Genomic DNA, 22,034 nt, shown 5'->3' with positions numbered 1-22,034 from the left:
GGAAAGGAAAGCTGGAAAAGCTCTGAGGCCCAAGGACACAGGATCTAAAAGGACTGGGGCTGAATCAAAAAAAGAGAACTACCTTCTTCAAAAGCCTAGCAAGGAGTACTAAGCAACTGCAGTGTACCACAGGGTGTGGGCCAAGAGAATAGAGAAAGGGGACTCTCTCCCACACATAAGGCATAATACAGAAAAGGCATTTCCATTTCCAGGTCTAAGTATCCTACTATTCTTTACACAATATCCTACTTTCAATCAAAATTACAAGACATGCACATAGACAGAGCAGGGTGGGTGTGGGGATTGTCAAGAGGCAAAACAGTCAACAGAACAAGACATGAGGATGGCCCAGATGTTAGAACTATCAGACAAAGATTTTAAATGATCTCTGGTTAACATATTAAATGATCTAGTGGAAAAGTTGGGCAACATGCATGAATAGATGAGGAATTTTTAGAAGATAGGTGGAAATTGAAATGATAGAAATAAAAAATGTGGCTATGCGCAGTGGCACAAGCCTGTAATCCCAGCAACTCTCGAGGCTAAGGCAGGAGGAGCATCATGAGTTCAAAGCCAGCCTCTGCAATTTAGTGAGGTCCTAAAGCAACTCAGTGAGAGCCTATCTCTAAATAAAATATAAAAATAGGGCTGGCTCAGTGGTTAAGCACCACTGGGTTCAATCACTGGTCCCCCTGCCAAAAAAAGAGAGAAATAAAAGACATGATAATCAGAAGTAATTCCTGCAGGGTCATCAGTAGATAACATAGTTGCTGAAGGAATCAGTGAATTTGAATGTATGTCAATAGCAATATCCAAAATGTAGCACAAAGAGAAAAATGTGAAAAATAGAGTTATGGACAATATCCATCTATTGTGTGTAATTGAATGAAATGCCATAAGAAAAGGGAGAGAGAACCGTGAAGAAATATTTGAAGAGATAATGACCTAGAATGAAAAACCATAGATTCAAGATTTTAAAATCAGTATACACATCACTAGACATATTCAAACTGCTGAAAACCAAACATAAAGAAAAAATCATGAAGGCAACTAGGGGTGGGAAAAAATAAAGGAGGAGGAGAAAAGGAGAAGGAAAAGAAGAGGCAAAGTAAAGATACATAAAAAGCTGAGAAAATCCATTTCTAGCTGATTTGTGCTACAATAACTGTTAAAGGAAGGTCTTTAGGCAAAAGGAATGAGACTCCAGACAAACTTTTTTTGTAAAGAGCCAGATATTACATATTTTAGGCTCTGAGAGTCAGTCTCTTTCACAACTAATCTGCCCTTATAGCACAAAAGCAACCATAAACAATACAACAAATTGCCATGGCTATATTCTAGTAAAACTTTATTTACAAAAAAAGGAAGCAGGAGAGCTTTGGTCCATGAGTCATAATGTGTCAGCCTCTGATCTATACAAAGAATGAAAGCTCCAGAAATGGTAAAAATGAAAGTAAATATAAGAGACGTGTTTCCTCTTTTTAAAATCACATTATAAAAGAGTTAAATGCCCAAAGCAAAAAATAGTATCACTGTATTGTGGGATTTATAAAATGTGTAAAAGTAAAACACATAGCAATAGTAACATAAAGAGTGAAAGGGAGAATTTGGGAAGGTAGAATCTGTAAAAGAAATGTATTATAGACTAAGTGTAACCACTTAAAAATATTTTAATGTAATTTATCTACTACTTGTGGATATTAAATGTACTACTCAATCCACAAGTAGACTGAAAAAGAAAAGAATAAAGAACAGATGAGACAAACAGAAAACATTTAACAAAATGGCAGGCTTAAATCCACCCATATCAAAGATATCACATAAATGTAAATTATCAAACTGAAGCAGAGAGAGAGAAACCAGGAGATTGAGGGGAAAGTGATTTTTTTCATTGTGTGTTGCAGTGGTTTATGTACATATTTTAAAAAATAGGCTCTTCTCCGGGTGAAAACACTTAAATAATTAACAACACAACATCTGCTGACATTGGTCTTACTTCTTTCCTTTTAAGGATGGTCTGCCCTCCTTTGCTCAAGAGCTTCAGACAATACCAGGGTATCTTGAACTACTGACTTGGAACCACAAGGCCCAAGGTGTTCTATAACTACTTTGCCTGAACTTTGGGAAAGGGGAATAAGCAGGTTTATATCCATGCATGTCTATCCTTTCCTTTATATTATAGAATCTATGATTTTATTTAAATTCCTTTTATACTGTCTGTCCTTTTATGCCTTCAATTCTCTTCAGATCTATCATTTTCTCCGAATCTTGCATGCATTCTTTGTAAATCTGTTTATTCCAGTTGTGAACTTAAACTCATTGTTTGTGTGTATACATTCAAATAGTGCTGGAGATATATCCATTCAATAATGAGAAGGGAAAAGAGAAGCCATTAGATTTTGATGAAATGAAAGACATAAATAATTTAAAACCCTCTGGAAGTATCCGAAAGTTTCCTTTAAAAGTTCTTTTCCTAAGCTGTAATCCCAGCAGCTCAGGAGCCTGAGACAGGAGGATCGAAAAAGTGAGCCAGCGTCAGCAAAAGCGAGGCACTAAGCACTCAGTTAGATCCTAGATACAAAATAGGGCTGGAGATATGGCTCAGTGGCCAAATGTTCCTGAGTTCAATCCCTGGTACCTACCCACCCACAAAAAATTCTTTTCCTAATGATGTTAAGTAGGAATATGTAGTTGTACACCAATGTGTGCAGCTGTATTTCAGCAATTTTTATAAAGGTAGAAAAATAATACAGGCTCTTTTCCTAGAAAGAAATTTTTTCTCCAGTAATGAAAACTTTTTCCTTGGGCACTAATATTCAAGATTATATACTTTTTCTAATCAATCTACTTCATTCAAAACAAATATAGTAACTAACCTTTAGATAGCCTTTATCTTTGCCATTGTTCTAAGCACTTTATACATCAATACATTTTATCTTTGCAAGACCCCTATGAAGTGGAATTATTTTAATTCCCATTTTATAATCGATGAGACAACTGAGGGACAGAGAGGTTAGATAATACCATGATAAACAGGAGAGTGGGAATTTAAACCCAGCTGTCCATATTCAGAATCTCTGTTCATAATCACTACCAATACATCCTCTCACTGTTTTTCTTTGTTTTTCTTCCCTTCTTCCTTTCAGCAAATATGCTCATATGCACTGTTTTCTAAACTGATCTGTAAGCTATTTTAAATTAGTATGTAAAAATCTTATTTTGAATAGTGCCCCCTGACTCCCAGATGAACTTTGGGTTTTGAGCTATTGAGAAATCAAGATTAGCATTTACCTGTTTTCAATCTGCAAAGATAGGATGGCAGTAAATTGTAATACTGGACACTACTTGATGAAAATCAAATGTCCTGTATTTTATACTCAGAGTACCTATTTTTTAGCAAGAACTTTATTTAAATCTTAGCAGACCATAAAGGGGATTTAAGGCTCTCTACTGGGCTTTTTCCATCTGTTTCAACAAAATGCAATCCTTTTTTTATGACTCACTCTATATTTTTGATGCTATAGAAGGCATGCTACACTTTATTATATAGGTGGAGGATGTTGAACCCTAGTTAAGATTTTTTTTTTTTTTTTTTTTTTTGGCGAGGGAGTGGGGAGGACCAGGGTTTGAACCCAGGGGTGCTTAACCACTGAGCCACATCCCAGCCCTTTCTATATTTTATTTAGAAACAGGGTCTCGTTGAGTTGCTTAGGGCCTCAGCCTCCCAAGCTGCTGGGATTTCAGGTGTGTGCCTCCATGCTCAGTCCTAGTGAGGAATTTTATTAACAAGAGTTTTTCTTAATTTGAGAAGAATGAAATCTTGATAGTTTTGATTATATCAACATTAATTTGCTATATTCACTGTGCCATATTTACAGTTAAATGTCTCAAAATGTATAAAACAAATATATGATACCCTGCTTATACATTTTACTTTTATTACTGCACGTCATTATTCCAGAAGTCCCTCCATTAGCATCTTGTGCTCCCCTTTTTACTACCTGCAGTGTCCACTTTGCATCCTGTCAGAAAGAAGGTGCCTGATTAATACCAAGGACGTGAGAAGCCTTATCAACCTTGTTATGTTAAAGTAGAAATAGCCCAGTCCAAACTTGCGTATTTTCCAGGTAAAGAAACTGAGGCCTAGAGTTTAATGTCTTATCCATATTGTACAGCTAGTTCACAGCAGAGACCGAAATAGCTCCTTTTGACTCTTATGTCCATGCTGATTTCATTCCAGTACCCTGTTCATAACCAGATAGTTGATGAATGGTCACAGTTCCATTGACTAGTTTCTTTCCTTCTATTCCAATTCTTGCTGTCAGGGGAACTAGCTAATTAACAATCATTTATTATCCACTATTTTAGAGCACAGTTCTCTTAAGCTGTCTCTGCTTCCACGTGGCTGAATGCCATAGATAGAGTCTTGGAGTAGAATCTGTCCCTGGCACACAAACAAAACAAGTTTAGAATTCCAGACCAGTGTTCTGAACAAGTGGCATCTGCCTTCTGGCCTCTGGGTGCCATTTAAAAAAAAAAAAAAACAGACTTAGACATTGACCTTGCCGGGTAAGGTCATGGTCTAAATTAAACAGTTAAATACAGAAAGATGTGAGAAAATCATGGGAATTAGCAACAACGAGCTTAATGTTCTGCTTATCGTATAATACAAGCAATGTCTAAGAAGAGCATTGATGCAAGTATTTGGTAGAAACAGAGTCAGTCTGTCAGAGGAGTATGTTGTACAAGTGTGTGAATACCAAGACAGGATAATGTCAGGAAGGAAATGAAATGCCAAAAGTAGATGTATTTAATAATTTGCTCCCTTCTTTGACCCCAATCAAATTTTTTGGCTATGTGACTGTTAACCTGACTTACTTTTTCTTTCCTTTTGAGTAGGGAAAGTTAAAATATAGAATGATTAACTTAGTTTGTTTAGCAAATTATAAACCATCTAATAAATGATTTAAAATCTTTTGTTTTTTAAGAATGAGAAAAACATTAAGGGATGACTTTTTTTTCCTGAAATGCAACTAAAAGACCCAATTCCTAGTTCTTTAATCTTGGATTGCTATAAAAATGAAATTGTCCTCACTTCTTAGTTTTAAATAACGTGGTTGGAGAAGGGTGGTGGGTGATATTAAGTGGAAAAAAATGTACTGCTCTTAAATTCTAAACTTAAGGAAAAGCAGCAATGTAATATTGATCTAGATATATTTTAAAAGACAATTTAGATAGAAAATGTACTTGTTAAGTAAAATGTTTCAAAGAAGCAGGACCTAGATTTTAAGCTACCTATAATAAACATCTTCATTTATCTCATTACTAATTTTTAAGAAGCAACCCCCTTCACCCTCTCATTGAGTTCTGTGTTTTAAATATTCTCCTCTAGTCATTCTAATGGCTGAAAGTGAAAGGAAAACTTTTGTATAAACTTTCTCATCCTCATCTACTTGTTTATGTTTAATTTGTGAATCTGATGTTGAGGGGAGGGGTAGAGAGAGTACTTCATCTCAGGTTTAAACGTCTCAAGAATTGTCATTTTTGAAACCTATTCAAATTGCTTAGGTCTGACTGTGTGCCCTTATCAGGATAAGATACTTTTTTGGTGCCTTAGCAATTCTGAGGAATTATTGATTGGGAAACTGCTTACAGAACTGATGCAGGAAGTTGGTACAGAGTTTAGATGTCATGTGATGAGATAAAGCCTGTGTTAGAAAAGTGATTACAACTGGAAACTTGCTAATCACTGACCTCTATAGGAATCCTCTGGTTTATCACTAATCTCACTCACACTTGGCATTTTCCTATGCTGCTGCCTCATTCATAGCTGTGTGAGTAATTTGGCATGGACTGAACAAGAGAAGGGCATAGAGAGTCCAGCAGCTGTGCTTGCTGGCACTAGATATTTAAATATCTTCAATGTAGCCAGCAGCGTGCTTGGCACAAATGTTAGCCAATAATACTTAAACAAGCCAATAATACTTATTCTTGTTGTGAAGAAAATAGGCACACATTTATTTTAAAACCCTTTCCCTCTTTTTTTTCCCTTTCTTTTTTCTGTAAGTTTGAGCAGATTGCCATAAAAAATAAGGTCTATAATTCTCTAGTGATAGTTAGCATTAGCCTACATTCTTTCAGACAGAATTTCCAAGTACTTACAAACATTAATTAAACTGTGTGAGGTACATATTATCAAGTTGAGTTTCCTAAAAGACCAAGTGGGGCCATTGATGCTAAGTGACTTGCAACTTGCCCAGTTCACTTTGGGAGAAAGACGAAAGAGCCAAACAGTGAAGCCAATAATCAGAGTTCCCAGATCTCTTCTGTGTTTTACCAAGTGGTATTGCATATTTGCCCACTTCATAATACAGCATTCTGTGTTTCTCAAAATGGTTAATATAATTCAGATTGTGTTGAATTTTTGATAGAGGATTCACCCATAAAAGAAGAAAAACAGCTTCTTTATGCATGAAAAGATTAGGCAACCAGTGAGTTTTCAAAGACATCCCAGGTTGGGGATAGTCTGCTCAAGATAGTGTCATCTATTTTAGATTTGTGTCCAAATATTTAGATTTGGTTATGTAAGGATTTCATATGTTTTCTCTGAAAAAGCAATAATGGAAAAATATGATGTATCCATGGGAGTATCTCATTTTGAACATAGTAATGTTGATCTAGGTAACTATTGAAACATCTAGAAAATTTTTTTTTTTAGTTAAGCTTTCATCTTTTAAAGGACAAACAATCTCATGTTGACCACTTAAATTATAGCACATGGTGGTTTTCAAATTTATGTATGCAAATCAGTATACTTATAGAAATGAACAGAGAAATAACATTTGATTTCATACCAATATAGAAACCATTCAGTTTAATTTGTGCTCTTACTCATGAAATCAACAATTATTTCCTGAGTGGTCATAATAATTAGTCAACTTTAGTTTTCAGGAAAATCTCAGATATACACTGTATTGCTACAGAATTAAATGCTTAGCAGGCTACATTGTCCGTATCTTTATTTCTGTCTCTTTCAACATCAGTACATTATTATCAGTTAGTAGAAAAAGAGCCCACACCATAAGAGTGCTACTTCTCCAGTCCATAGACTGAGATCTAGAATATTTTCCATCATATCTCACAGTTTCTATCAGCTTCTTCAATCACTTCTTCCTATTAACAGGATTTCTAGTAGGAAGAATACAATTAGACATTGTACCTTGAAGTGTAAATAAATAACTTTTACAGTGTCGTCCATGTACTAGTTAGTCAGCAAATGCTACTTTCTGCCACCATGCATGCAGCAATCTCAAGACCAAGAGTAAAGGAGAGAAGATAAAAGTGACTTCTATTGCTGTGTAGTCTAAGGAACTTTAAAGCAGGAAATTACTGAACCAACAAAGGAATGAATACCTGTCTCCCAGGACAGGATCTACTTTAGTCTCCCCACCATACTCTGTCAGCACCAGGTGAAAGTGGACCTTGGTGCAAATGGAACCATGGATTTTTTGGGCACATCTGCTGGGACCCTCAGTCAGTAGCACTACATGGTTGCCATAGCAACTTTGTTTTGTTTTTCCATAGTTCTAACAGTTGAATTCAGAGCCTTGTGTGTGCTAGGCAAGCAGTCTATCACTGAACTTCACCCACAGCCCTAATTGTTTTGTTTTGTTTTATTCTAAGATTATATACACAAAACACATGAAACAACTTCTCTGGATGTTATGAGGCAACCTCTGATCTTCTCCAACTTACTTATTTTTAACCTTTATTTGTTTTTCTGTGGTGCTGAGGATCTAACCCAGTGCCTCACAGGTGCTTGGCAAACACTGTACAACTGAGCTACAACCCCAGCCCTTATTTCATCCTTAAAGGTTAGAAAACTAAAGCCTAGAAACATTAGGTTGGAACAAATATTTTTTTTTAAGTACTTAGCAAGAGTAAAATCATTATAAGTCCTTGTGAAAAAGGAAAAGAATAGTGAGTGCAACTAGCATAAATGACCATATTATAATTTTATCTAAAACAAATCTTTGAGTTATTTGGGTTTTGCTGAGAATCATTTTTGGTTGAATTTGTCATCCATCCATCTTGTCAGCAAAACTGGGTTTCGTGTCCAGTGCCAAATCAGTTGATAGGTAGAGGTTGCTTTGAGTGCTAAATAGAGAAGGAAGGACCCAAATGCTATAGCTGGACTCCACTAAATGTCTACCTATGTGGTTGGGATCCAATATGGAAAATGGTGCAGTGTGATATGCTGTTAAGAATTTGGTTTTGGCTCACTGGTAAAACACATGCATAGCGTATGGTAAAGGCCCTGGGTTCAAGCCCCAGCACAAGAAAGGAAGAGGGGATGGGTTATTTGGTAGGAAATAGCTCTGTGTTTTTTCTGCTATTCACTAATTCTGTAACCTTGGGAAAATTATTTCTACTCATTAATGAAATGGGATTTAGTGGTATTACCTCAGTGGATTTGAAGAATTAAAGTCACTGTTTGCTTTTATTTAGACAATTTCAAGTCTTCTAATTGGTCTGTCTGCTCCTATACTTGTTCCTCTCTTGTTTATTCACAAGAGAGAAACCATAATAAGTAGATTGTGCTACTTTTCAGATGTAGACAATAAGTAATTCTAAAGTTAGTTGACTGTCCCTATGGAAGAAGTTGCTTTGACCTCCCCTAATAACATACACACAAAAAAACAAATTCAGATTTTAATGTGAAATGTAATACAGGAAAGCTTTTGAAAGAAAACATAGAAAAATAGATTTATAGTTTTGGAAGAGGAAGAGATTTCTTGAACAGTGCATATTTACCATATGGGAGAAAATGGACAAATTGGCCTACATTAAAATACAGAATTTTTGATTATCAAGAGACCCCATTAAAAGAGTAAGGAGTAATCTACAAAAGATATTCACAATCTAATAAAGGTCTCTACTATGATTTAAATATAATCTGTTTCCCTCAAAGTTCCATTGTGTTTGAAGATTTGAGGTCCTGTGTCATTCATTGAGACGTGTCCTTGGAAAGGACTTTGGACCCCAGTCTCTCTCTGTCCTGTTACTTCCTGTTTCAGTGATATAAGCTCTTCCACATACATGCACTTAACTCCACCATGTTGTGATACGGCTGACATGGTGGGAGAATTCACCAAAACTGAGCAGATGGAGATGCCATGTGCTTAAAACTTTTTTCTCTTTATAAGTTAGCTGCCTTGAGTATTTCATTGTAGTAATGCAAACTGACTGATGAAGTCTTGTATACAAAGTGTATGTAAAACTCCTACAAATAAGTACACAATAGACAGTTCATTAGAAAAACATGGGCAAAAGATCTGAACAGCCATTTCAATGTAATATGTCCAAACACTCAACGAATTCACTGTGACTAGTAACTTGGCTGCTAAAAATATCTATTCAGTCTTCCACTCCATTAATAAAACATTCACACACAAAAAAATACTTCCATATAGTTTCTTGCTAATAAGAGCAGCTTAAACATTACTTATTTTCTGCACAGATAGTGTTTTCTATGAGTTCTTACAATAAACTAAAATAATGCATTTATTTACTTTTATCCTTTGCTACTAGATCTCTTCCCTGGGACCAGGCACTATACTCTGATTCCTCCTTGGCATGACCACTCTGCAAGTCTTACAAAGTACAAAGACCACACTTTCTCAGATCATCTCTTCTCTAGGAAAAACATCCTAGAGTATTTTGTTACTGAGATGGTTTTCAAATCCCTCTCTATGCAACTCTTTATGTTCAAAGGAATACTGTTTTGGGTGACAGTTGGACTAGATAGCCTCAGAAGTCCCATTTTGAGTCATTATTCTTCTAACCCCCCACCCCTTATTTTTCTTAATGCCAGCTAAGCCATTTAATTGCTTTTAAAAAAGAATCAGTGAACTGTTTTTCTATACAGCAAAGAATAGGAATCCATGAATATTTGGTTCTCACCACACTAGGAACTCCCAGTACTTTATGGATTCTCCTTGTCTGGCAAAGGAAGAGTCCAGATGTGGCTTTACAGTTCTCAGGTGTTACATCAAATTGTGCCAGTTAGTGCATTTCCCTTTTATTCTTGAGCCTGGTTGTTCTTAAAACTGTAGAACAGCATGATCTGGGTCTAAATGAAAACCACATTGACAGTTCTAAAACTGTGTGTTGGGCAGAAGTACAGCTTATCTTCCAGACCTCCTTCGTTGGAAAATCACTGACCTAAAATGTTATGTTGTTCTCACCTAGCCACCTACTCCAAAGATACTCCTGTGAAATGGTAGTTGGTTTCTTCTCTTAGTGTGAAATAAGAAGCTGCATATTCCTGCATTCAAGTGAGAATGGGACTTCCTTCTTGGTTTATTGGACCTCAGTGAATTGTAGTAGCCTCAGATAATTCCCTGTCTATTTCTCTGACACCCCCTCCCCCACTTCCACAGAACATTCTGGATCCAGAATTCAAGATGGCTGACCTTGCTGCAGACAGCTGCTGTGGTCTAAATTTGCACTTTAAGGAAGAGTAAAACTGATAAGCAAGGAGTGGATTGTAGAACCACTCTACTTTCATGGTATTTGTTTGGTACCAGGGATTGAACCCAAGGGCACTTAACTACTGAGCCACATCCCAGCCCATGTTTATATTTTATTTAGACAAAGCCTTGCTAAGTTCCTTAGAGCCTCACTAAGTTGTTGGGGCTCACTTCGAACTCATAATCCTCCTGCCTCATCCTCCCAGCCACTGGGATTACAGGTCTGCACCACTGCTCCTGGCCTTTTATGGGGTTTTTGAAAATTATATGTACTATTTTACTAAGAAGACCTGGATGTCTAATATATTAGTACTTGTAAAACTTGGTCTTTCAGTAGGCCATAACGTTTTCTATTAGCTAATGTACATTGAGGGCAAAGGCTTTTGTATCTTATTTGTCTCATAACCCCACCATCTAGTAGAGTGACTATCCCATAAATGAAACTCAAATTATTCTATCCAGTCCATTGTCAATAGCTGTGATTAGATTAGCAAAGGGAGGAAATATGAGTTGTACTTGTCTACTCCCTAGCTTCAATTTGACTGCTAATTGTGTCCTATGCCAAAAGAATGTAGACAGAATTATCCTATGAAGAGTTCGTTATAAGTTGATATTAATCTGTAAAATTCCATCATCCCAGATGTGAGACATGTATTAAAATTTAGATTGAGGGCTGGAGATATAGCTCAGTTGGTAGAGTGCTTACCTCGCATGTACAAGGCCCCAATTCCTAGCACTGTTTAAAAAAAAAAAAAATTAGCAACAAATGTACCACTCATGATTACTTTTGAAGTAAATATTGTGGTTTTATATTTCAATTTGTTTGAAAAAATAGATGAATGACTAGAATACTTATATATTTTTCCATATGTACATATAAACCACATGTTAAACATATAACCCATCAATTGCACTTTCCCTCCCATTTTAATACACCTGTGTCAATTTTGTTGAAATAGTTGTAGAATTGAATACTTGACATAATGAGTTAACATTAGTTTTTTTTTTTTTTTGAAACTTAGGTAAACAGTAGAAAGTTGCATCTTGAATTACATTATTGGTAGAGAAAAAGATGTCTTAAGTTTTTTTTGAGGTTTGAGGATATTTGTTATATTATTATTGCTTATATTATTGTCTCAATTTGTGCATATTACAGAAACACTGGAGAAAATTTTTGAACTTAATAATGTATGAAACAGCAAATTACTTGTTTTAAATACAATACAAGTTAGTCAAATCATTTATCATTTCTTGAACAGTTACTTTGAAGTTAGAAAATAATGAATCTTGCTAATGTAAATCACATAAATCTAATTTCCTTAAACTATTTTTTGGATAAGATACATATTTAGCTGGGCATGGTGGCATATGTGTGTAATCCCAGTGGCTCTGGAGGCTGAAGTAGGAGGATAGCTAGTTCAAAGCCAGCCTCAGCAAAAGTGAGGTGCTAAGCAACTCTGTGAATCCCTGTCTCTAAAATACAAAATAGGGCTGAGGATGTGGCTCATTGATTGAGTGCCCCTGAGATCAATCTCCCTGGTACTCCCCCTCCAAAAAAGGACACATTTATATGCATGTATCTGCTGGCTTGGCAAACATATAAATATATACATGTATCATGCAATTATATATTGCTATTTTACTACAGTTGGGATTCTTCTTGTTTGTTTCTTTCTTTCTTTCTTTCTTTTTGGGGGGAGGGGTACCTGGGATTGAATTCAGGGGCACTCAACCATTAAGCCATATTCCCAGCCTTGTTTTGTATTTTATTTAGAGACAGGGTCTTACTGAGTTGCTTAGCACCTTTCTTTTTGCTGGGGCTGGCTTTGAACTCATGATCCCCCAGCCTCAGCCTCTCAGGCTGCTGGGATTACAGGAGTGTGCCACCATGCCTGGCTCACTACAGTTGGGATTCTTAAACTTGGGGTTCAGGGCTTTATCAATTATGCTTTGAAATTATTATTAATAGGCCTGCTACTGTATCATATTATTAAATATGTTAAGTTACCATTCAGCAAATGTGGGTTTTTAGCCCAGGAACAGACGAATTTTTCGATGAGTTCTACTAGACCTTCAAAGAAGAACTAATGCCAATCCTCCTCAAATTATTCCATGAAATAGAAAAGGAGGGAACCCTTCCAAACTCATTCTATGAAGCTAGTATCATTCTGATACCAAAACCAAACAAAGACACATCAAGGAAAGAAAACATCAGACCAATATCCCTGATAAATATAGATGCAGAAATTCTTAATAAAATACCAGCAATCACATACAAAAACATATTAAAGAGATAGTGCATCATGATTAAGTGGGGCTCATTCCCAGGATGCAGGGTTGGTTCAATATACAGAAATCAATAAAAGTAATTCACCACATCAATAGACTTGAAGACAAGAATCACATGATTATCTCAATAGATGTAGAAAAAATACAGAACCCCTTCATGTTCAAAACACTAGAAAACTAGGGGTAGTAGGAACATACCTCAACATTTAAAAAGCTATATGCCTTAAACCCAAGGCCAACATCATTCTAAATGGAGAAAAACTAAGAGCATTCCCTTTAAAAACTGGAACAAGATAGGGATGCCCTCTTTCACCACTTCTACTCAACATAGTTATTGAAATTTTAGCCTGAGCAAGTAGGCAAAAGAAAGAAATTAAAGGGATACAAATAGGAAAAGAAGAGCTTACCAATGACATGATTCTATATTTAGAAGACCCAAAAACTCCACCAGAAGACTTCTGTAACTCATAATAAACAAATTCTGCAAAGTAGCAGGATATGAAATTAATGCCCATAAATCCATTGTTCCTGTACACCAGTGATGATTTACCTGAAAGAGAAATTAGGAAAACTACCCCATTCACAATAGACTTAAAAAAAATAAAATATTTGGGAATCAATCTAAAAAAAAGAGGTGAAAGACCTCTATAATGAATACTACAGAACACTAAAGAAAGAAATTGAAGAAAGGTTTAGAAAATAGAGAGACTTCCCATGTTCTTGTTTAGGCATAATTAATGTTGTCAAAATGACCAAACTTCCAAAAGTGCTGTGTAATGCAATTCCTGTGACATTCTTCATAGAAATAAAAAAAAGCAGCCATGAAATTCATTTGGAAAAATAAGAGGCCCAGAATAGCCAAAGCAATCCTTAGCAAGAAAAGCAAAGCATCACAATACCAAACCTCAAATTATATTACAGAGTAGTAACAAAAACAGCATAGTATTGCCACCAAAACAGACAAGAGGACCAAAGGAACAGAAGACACAGAGACAAACCCACATAAATACAGTTATCTTACACTAAAATGGAATAGTATCAAATGAAAAAGCTTCACAGCAAAGGAGACAATCAAGAGCATAATGAGAGAGCCTACAGAAGGGGAGAAAATTTTTGTCACCTATAGCTCAGATATAGTGTTAATCTCCAGGATATATATATATATATATATATATATATATATCCATGTATCTCATAAAACAAGCTGGGGTTGTAGAGCACTTACATAGTATGTATGAGGCATTGGGTTCAATTCTGAACATTGCATAAATATAAATAAAATAAAGGTCCATCAAGAACTTAAAAAGAGGACTGGGGATGTGGCTCAAGCGGTAGTGCACTCGCCTGGCATACGTGCGGCCCAGGTTCGATCCTCAGCACCACATACAAACAAAGATGTTGTGTCCGCCGAAAACTGAAAAATAAATATTTTTAAAAAGTTCTCTCTCTTTAAAAAAAAAAAAAAAGAACTTAAAAAGAACTCGTAAAACCTAACACCAACAAAAAACAAATAACCCAATCAATAAATGGACAAAGGAGCTGAATAGGTACTTATAGAAAAAAAATGGTAAATAAACGTGAAAAAATGTTTAAAGCAATTACAAAAATACAAATTAAAACTGCACTGAGATTTTATTGCATTCCTGTCAGAATCGCTATTATCAAGAATACAAGTAATGGGGTTGGGGTTGCAGCTCAGTGGTAGAGTGCTTGCCTTGCATGTGTGAAGCACTGGGTTTCATCCTCAGCACCACATAAAAATAAATAAACAAAATATAGCCATTGTGTCCATCTACAACTAAAAATATATATATTAAAAAATGAATACAAGTAATGATAAATGTTGGCAAGAATGTGGAGAAAGGTATACGTTGCTGGTGGGACTGCAAATTGGTGCAACCTCTATGAAATGCAGTATGGAGATTCCTCAGAAAATCTGGAATGGAACCATCATTTAACCCAGTTTTCCCACTTCTCAGTTTATACCCAAAGGAATTAAATTCAGCAGACTACAGAGACACAGCCACATCGATGTTTATAGCAGTTCAATTCACAATAGCCAAGCTGTGGTACCAACCTTCAACAGATTAATGGATAAAGAAAATGTGGTATATGTACACATTGGAATCTTACTCAGCCATAAAAATGAATGAAATTATGATATTTGCCAGTAGATGGGTGGAACTGTAGACTGTTATGCTAAGTGAAATAAGCCAATCCACAATAACTAAAGATTGAGTGTTCTCTCCAATATATGGATTATTATGATTTGGATGTGAGGTGTCTCCCAAAAGCTCACATGTGAGACAATGCAAGAAGATTCAGAGGAGAAATGATTATGTTGTGAGAGTCTTAACATAATCAGTAAATTGATCCCTGATGGTATTAATTGAGTGGTAACTAGAGGCAGGTGGGGTGTGGCTGGAGGAAGTGATTAATTGGGAGTGTGGCTATGGGGTATACATTTTGTATCCTGAGAATGGATTCTCTTTCTCTGCCTTCTGATCAGTTTGAGCTGTTTCCCTCTGCCAAACCCTTCAGCCATGTTGTTCCTGTCTCACCTGGAGCCCTGAGGAATAGAGCTAGCTGTCAATGGATTGAGACCTCTAAAACCGTGAGCCCTCGAATAAACTCTTCTTCCTCTAAGCTTGTGCTGGACTGGTCATTTAGTCACAGCAGTGAAAAAGCTAACTTAAAACATGGATGCTAATACAAAATAAGGGGGGCAGATAGAAGTTTAGTGGTTTAGACAAAGAGGAATGAAGGGAAGGGAAGGGTGATAGGAATAGGAAAGACAGTAGAATGAATCGGACATAACTTTCCTGTTTGAATATGAACACACAACCAGTGAAACTCCACATCATGTACAACCACAAGAATGGGATTCTAATTAGAGTAAGTTATACTCCATGTATATATGTCAAAATACAGTCTACTATCATGTATATCTAAAAAGAAGAAATAAAAATAAACAGTGGATTTGAGCAAAAAAAAAATTTTTTTTAACATTTGGATGATTACATATTAGCCTACTTTATAACACTTTGTATATTTTATTTTGTGTGTTTAAAAAAAAAAAGCACCTCTACGTTTTTTAAAAGAAATGTCCTTACTGGTAGATTTGAGTGAAAATATAATACATCCGAATTAATGTTGTCAAAAGAGCCATACTGCCAAAAGCAGTATACAGATTCAGTGCAATCCCTATCAAAATACCAATGATATTCTTCACAGAATTAGAAAAAAAAATACTTAATTCATTCAGAACAATAAAAGACCCAGAATAGCTAAAGCAATACTGAGCAAGAAAAGTAATACAGGAAGTATCATAATACCTGATCTGAAATTATACTACAAACTGTAGTAACAAACATATCAAAATAGACATGAAGACCAATGAAATAAAGTAGAAGAAACAGAGATAAACCCACATATTTACAGCCATCTAATACTTGAAAAAGGTGCCAAAAATAAATTTTGGAGCAAAAAAACAGTCTATTAAACAAATGATGCTGAGAAAATTGGATGGTTGTATGTAGAAAAATGAGACTAGACCCCTCTGTTGCACCCTGCACAGAAGTCAGATTGAAATGGATCAAAGATTTCGGAATTAGACCTTGCAGAAACCTTGCAACCGCTACAAGAAAATGTAGGGTCATCACTGTCCACACAAACTTACTGAACAAAACCCCAAAGCTCAAGAAATAAAACCAAGAATCAGTAAATGGGGATGCCATCAAATTAAAAGCCTCTGCACAGCAAAGGAAAGAATTAAGAGCATGTATATGTGGAAGCACATGTAAAGTAAAGGAAAGTAGGAGGGAAGGATAGTATATCAAAAAGGTGTAGGAAACGGTAGTAGTGTAGAAGGAAATAAGAGTGGAGGGATGGGAAAATGTGGCACCGGGGAATGAATTCTTAAAATAAACATGTTATAGGGTCTGGGGATATAGCTCAGTTGGTAGAATGCTTGCTTTGCATGCACAAGGCCCTGGGTTCAATCCCCAGCAGCACCAAAAAAGGAAAAAAAAAAAAAAAAAACATGTTATATACATATATAGCCCACAAGATGGGAGAAATTCTCTTCCAGATACTCCTCTGATAAGAGTTAACATTCAGAATATATAAACAACTCAAAAAACTTAACACCAAAAAAAAAAAAAACAAATAAGCCAATCAATAAGTAGGCAAAAGAACTAAACAGAAACTTTTCTGAAGAAACACAAAAGGCCAATAAATATATGAGAAAATATTCAACATCTAGCAATCGGGAAATTACAAATCAAAACTACACTAAGATTTTCTCTCATTGTAGTCAGAATGGCAATAATTAAGAGAACAAACAGTAATAAATGCTATTGAGGATGTGGAGGAAAAGGAACACTTGTATGTTGTTGGTGGTACTGCAGGCTAGTACAACTACTCTGAAAGCAATGTGGAGATTCCTCAAAAACTAGGGATGGAACCACCATATAACCCAGCTATCCCCCTCCTTGATATTTTACTAAAATAACTAATATCAGCATATTGTGGCAATACAACCTCCTCAATGTGTATAGCAGCACAATTTACAATAGCTCAATTATGGAGTCAACCATATGCAAGTCAATAGATGAATGGATTAAGAAATTATGGTACATATACAACTAAAATATATATATTAATAAAATACAAGTAATGATAAATGTTGACAAGGATGTGGAGAAAGATATACATTGCTGGTGGTACTGCAAATTGGTGCACCTTCTATGGAAAGCAGTAGGGAGATTCCTCAGAAAACCTGGAACGGAACCACCATTTGGCCCATTTATCCCATTCCTCGGTTTATACCCAAAAGAATTAAATTCAGCAGACTACAGAGACACAGCCACATCAATGTTTATAGCAGTTCCATTCACAATAGCTAAGCTGTGGTACCAACCTAGATGCCCTTCAACTGATGTATGGATTAAGAAATTATGGTACATATACATAATGGAATTCTACTCAGCCATAAAGAATGCAGTTATGGCCTTTGCTGGTAAATGGATAGAAATGGCGAATATCATGCTCAGAAATAAGCCAGACTCAGAAACTCAAAGATTGAATGTTTTCTCTCATACATAGAAACTAGAATAAAATAAAGGGAGAGAAGGATAGGGTAGCATAAAAGTATAGGGAAGATCACTAGTGTAGAAAGAGGTACAGAGGCAGACAGAAGGGATGGGAAAGGGGAGACCATGTGGAATTAATTGTTAAAGAACCATATTAAGTGCATATATAAATATATCGCAGGGAATTTCACCTATATGTATACATAGAAAGAACTAGTCAATACAAATAGATGAGCTAAAAAATTTTCTCGCAGAGTAGAGAAAGTAGAACCACGTAGGAAAGGGGAGGACAGGAGGGACAAGGGAGGATCGTGAACTTCCTTGGTGTTCTCTCTGTATATCTAAATTTCTATCTTATTTTAGTGGCTTGTGAGGACAGGTTATTTTAGAGAAAACTAGTTTTCAAAACCACAAAACATCACCTTGACTCTTACAAGCAGTCTTGTTCGTAAAACATATATCCTAAAGGATTATTTTTTGTTTGTTTCCTATATATATACTACAAATTAAAGTTCTCTTTGTATGACATAATAACTTTATGAGGAAACTGTGAAGTAAATACCCTATATTTACTATAATTTTTGTAAATCTACATATTTATATGTTGGCATTACCTGAAATATTTGCATCATCCTAATATTCAAGAGGCCTTTCTCAAAACACATTCTGTAATATTCTTAACAGGCTCAGAAATGATATCTTTGTTAAAGTATTTTTGTAATGATTAGATTTATAACTGCAGGATTATTCTGCATATCTAAGGGATTAATAGATGTCATATTTAATGTAGGACTTCTTTAATAGTTAGCCAGCATACCATATATACTTAAATGAAAATAACCTAATATTGGTCCATATACCTCAAAGATTTTTTTATTTTATTTATTCTAATTTGTTATATATGACAGCAGAATGCAATTCAATTCATGTTACACGAATAGAGCACAGTTTTTCATGTCTCTGGTTGTACACAAAGTAGAGTCACACCATTCGTGTTTTCATACATGTACTTAGGATAATGATGTTTGACCCATTCCACTGGCTTTCCTACCCCCAAGCCCCCTTTCTTTTCCTCCCTCCCCTTTATCTTATTTAAAGTTCATCTGTTCCTCCCACACTGACCCCTGCATCCCCATTATGATTCAGCATCCTTATATCAGAGAAAACATTTGGTATTTGGTTTTTTGGGATTAGCTTACTTCATTTAGCATGATATTCTCCAACACTATCCATTTACCTGCAAATGCTATGATTTTATTCTCTTTTGATGCTGAGTAATATTCCATTGTGTATATATACCACAGTTTCTTTATCCATTCATCTACTGAAGGGTACCTAGGTTGGTTCCACAATTTAGGTATTGTGAATTGTGCTGTTATAAATATTGATCTGGCTACATCACTGTAGTATGCTGTTTTAAGTCCTTTGGGTATAAACCAAGGAGTGGGATAGCTGGTTTAAATGGTGGTTCGATTCCCAGTTTTCCAAGGAATCTCCGTACTGCTTTTTATATTGGCTGCACCAGTTTGCAGTCCCACCAGCAGTATATGAGACCTCAAAGAGTGTTTATTATGCAACGTTTCAAAAAACAGTTTTAAGTATCCTGTCCTTGTGTAGTGTTTTTAAATTAACAAACAATATTTTTATACAATCAGAAGCTAATAACTCAATGTGTAGTAGAAAATTTTGGTGAAGTTCAATAACTTTAAATATTTTAGGCAACTTCTTGGCAGAATTAATTACATGACAATTGTTTTTTACCTTGGAATGGAGAAAAAAGTCAACTTGACATTACTTATTTTTGCCTCCATTTTTGGTATCATCATCTAGTTTTGACCTCTTTGCAGAAATCTTTTTTAAAGCGATATGTCTATTTGTGAGGAACTATTTAAAACTAAATCATGTTTGTAAATGTACTTTCCTGAATGTACGTCAACTCTAATGTGTTATAAACAAATGAGTGGGGACACTGCAGTCAATTGTCAGCACTGTTTCTATTCCTTCTTTTTTTGGGGGGGGGAGGGGTATTTGTCCTTTTTAGTTATACATGACAATAGAGTATATTTAGATATTTATACAAACATGGAGTGTATCTTAGTCTAATTAGGATCTCAGTCTGGTTGTACATAGTGGAGACTCACTGTAGTGTATTCATATACATACATAGGAAAGTTATGTCAGATTCATTCCACTGTTTTTCCTATTCCTTCCCTTCATTCTCCTTTGTCTAATCTACTGAACTTCTATTCCTACCCTCTATCCTTTGTTGGGTGTTAGCATCCACGTATCAGAGAGAACATTTAGTGTTTGTTTTATTGATGTAGTGCTGGGGTTGTGACTCAGTCCGCACTTGCCTGGCATGTGTGAGGCACTGGGTTTGATTCCCAGCATCACATATAAATAAATAAAATAAAATAAAGGTCCATCAACAACTATATATATATTTAGGGGAAAAAAAAGTTGATGTGGCTGTGTCTCTGTGGTATGCTGATCTTGAGTCCTTTGGGTATAAACTGAGGAATGGGATAACTGGGTCCAATGGTACTTCCACTCCAGTTTCTTTGAGGAATCTCCATACTGCTTTACAGAGTGGTTGCACCAATTTGCAGTCCCACCAGCAATATATAAGTATACCTTTCCTAACATCTTTTATTCTTGATTATTGCCATTCTGACTGGAATAAGATGAAATCTCAGTGTAGTTTTAATTTGCATTTCTGTAGTTGCTAGAAATGTTGAACATTTTCTTAACACTTGGCCATCTGATGTTTGAACTGTGAATATTGTCCCAACATGAACTCTTTTACATTTCTGCAACAAATATAAATTGACACAGTGACTTCAGAGAATAGTAATGAAATATCTGTAAAGCTGAAAATATGCATCCTTTAATCTGCAGTTTCTAGTTCTCTGTGTCTGTCCTGGAAAAGCTCTCATATATAAGACATGTGCAAGGATATTTGTTTCAACATTGTTCATGATAACAAAAAAAGTAAACTGTCTCTTAGTAGGGGAATGATATTTATTTGTATAATGAGACATTTTATAGCAGTAAAAATGAATGAATTATTTGCTTTGATCAACATATATCTCAAAATCATAATCACATGTAAGTTTTAAAAGGGTTGATATCATGTAATCCCTCTGTTTAAGCATATTAAACTCAAACAGTAATGCATATCATTTAAGTGTGTGAATATGTATTTCAAAGTACAAAGTATACATGAAGACCATACTAACTTTATGACAATGACTACCTTGGGGTGTAGATTAAGTTATATATGTACCATTTTAATTTCTTAGAGAGGAGAATGTTTCCATTTGAAGCAAATATGGGAAAATATCATTCTCAGTGGTGCCTATTTAGATGTCTATTCTTGTTCATTCTTTTGAGTGTATTTTCAGTATTGTACATTGAAAATAAAGTATTTGCATTCTATTTTATGTCAAGTAATAATCTAACTGAAACAAAATGATTTTTACTTATTGTATTTTATTCTCATGTTTCTAATTTGGTCTTTCTACTTTCAGACCCTTAAATATACCTACCATAGATAGTCTAGAAGTCGAATTAATTGTCAATAAGTGAAGATTATTTATATAAAGTTATTTTCTTCATTTTATAGGGAAAACATCAGAGAGAGGCTCATTTTCCCTGTACAGCAGAGACACCGGATTACCAGGCTGTCAAGTAAGTTTAGTGAATTAAAAAAAAAAAAAAATGAGATAAGTTTTACACACCTAAGCAAAGGCTTTCTTAATAACAGAGAAGTTAGGAATTTATCTATATTATTTCACCATTATTTCTTCATTTAAATTTTTACTACATGTGGTGGTGTTTTAGCAGTTAAATATATATATATTTTTTACAAACAAAATAGCCAAAGTTCTACCCATTTCTAAAATGCTTATCAAAGCTAGGCACGGTGGTGGGTACCTGTAATCCCAGTGACGCAGGAGCCTGAGGCAGGAGGAGGATCATTAGTTTGAGGCCAGCCTTAGTGACTTAGATAGACCCTGTCTCAATAATAAAAATTTTAAAAGAGTAGGGGTCAAGGGATATACTCAGTGGTAAAGCACTCTGAGGTTCAATCCCCACTACTAGTAAGTAAAATAAAATG

The 22,034-nt window shown here is 35.3% G+C and overlaps 1 protein-coding gene across 14 annotated transcripts in view; it reads left to right on the top strand.

The window, feature by feature from the left end:
- The window catches only part of Tcf12 (transcription factor 12), a 354,335-nt gene that overhangs the window by 213,574 nt on the left and 118,727 nt on the right, over nucleotides 1-22,034 (top strand). For all 14 annotated transcript variants that reach the window (XM_078049563.1, XM_078049565.1, XM_078049562.1 and 11 more), the window contains one exon: nucleotides 21,540-21,604. In XM_078049563.1, the coding sequence (XP_077905689.1) occupies nucleotides 21,540-21,604 (65 nt within the window). The remainder of the gene's footprint in view (nucleotides 1-21,539; nucleotides 21,605-22,034) is intronic.

The sequence above is a fragment of the Ictidomys tridecemlineatus genome, chromosome 5 (genome assembly GCF_052094955.1).
Source record: "Ictidomys tridecemlineatus isolate mIctTri1 chromosome 5, mIctTri1.hap1, whole genome shotgun sequence".
Classification (NCBI taxonomy): Eukaryota; Metazoa; Chordata; class Mammalia; order Rodentia; family Sciuridae; genus Ictidomys; species Ictidomys tridecemlineatus.
Note: the sequence above shows the minus strand (reverse complement) of the source record. Positions and strands in the feature narration are given on the sequence as shown.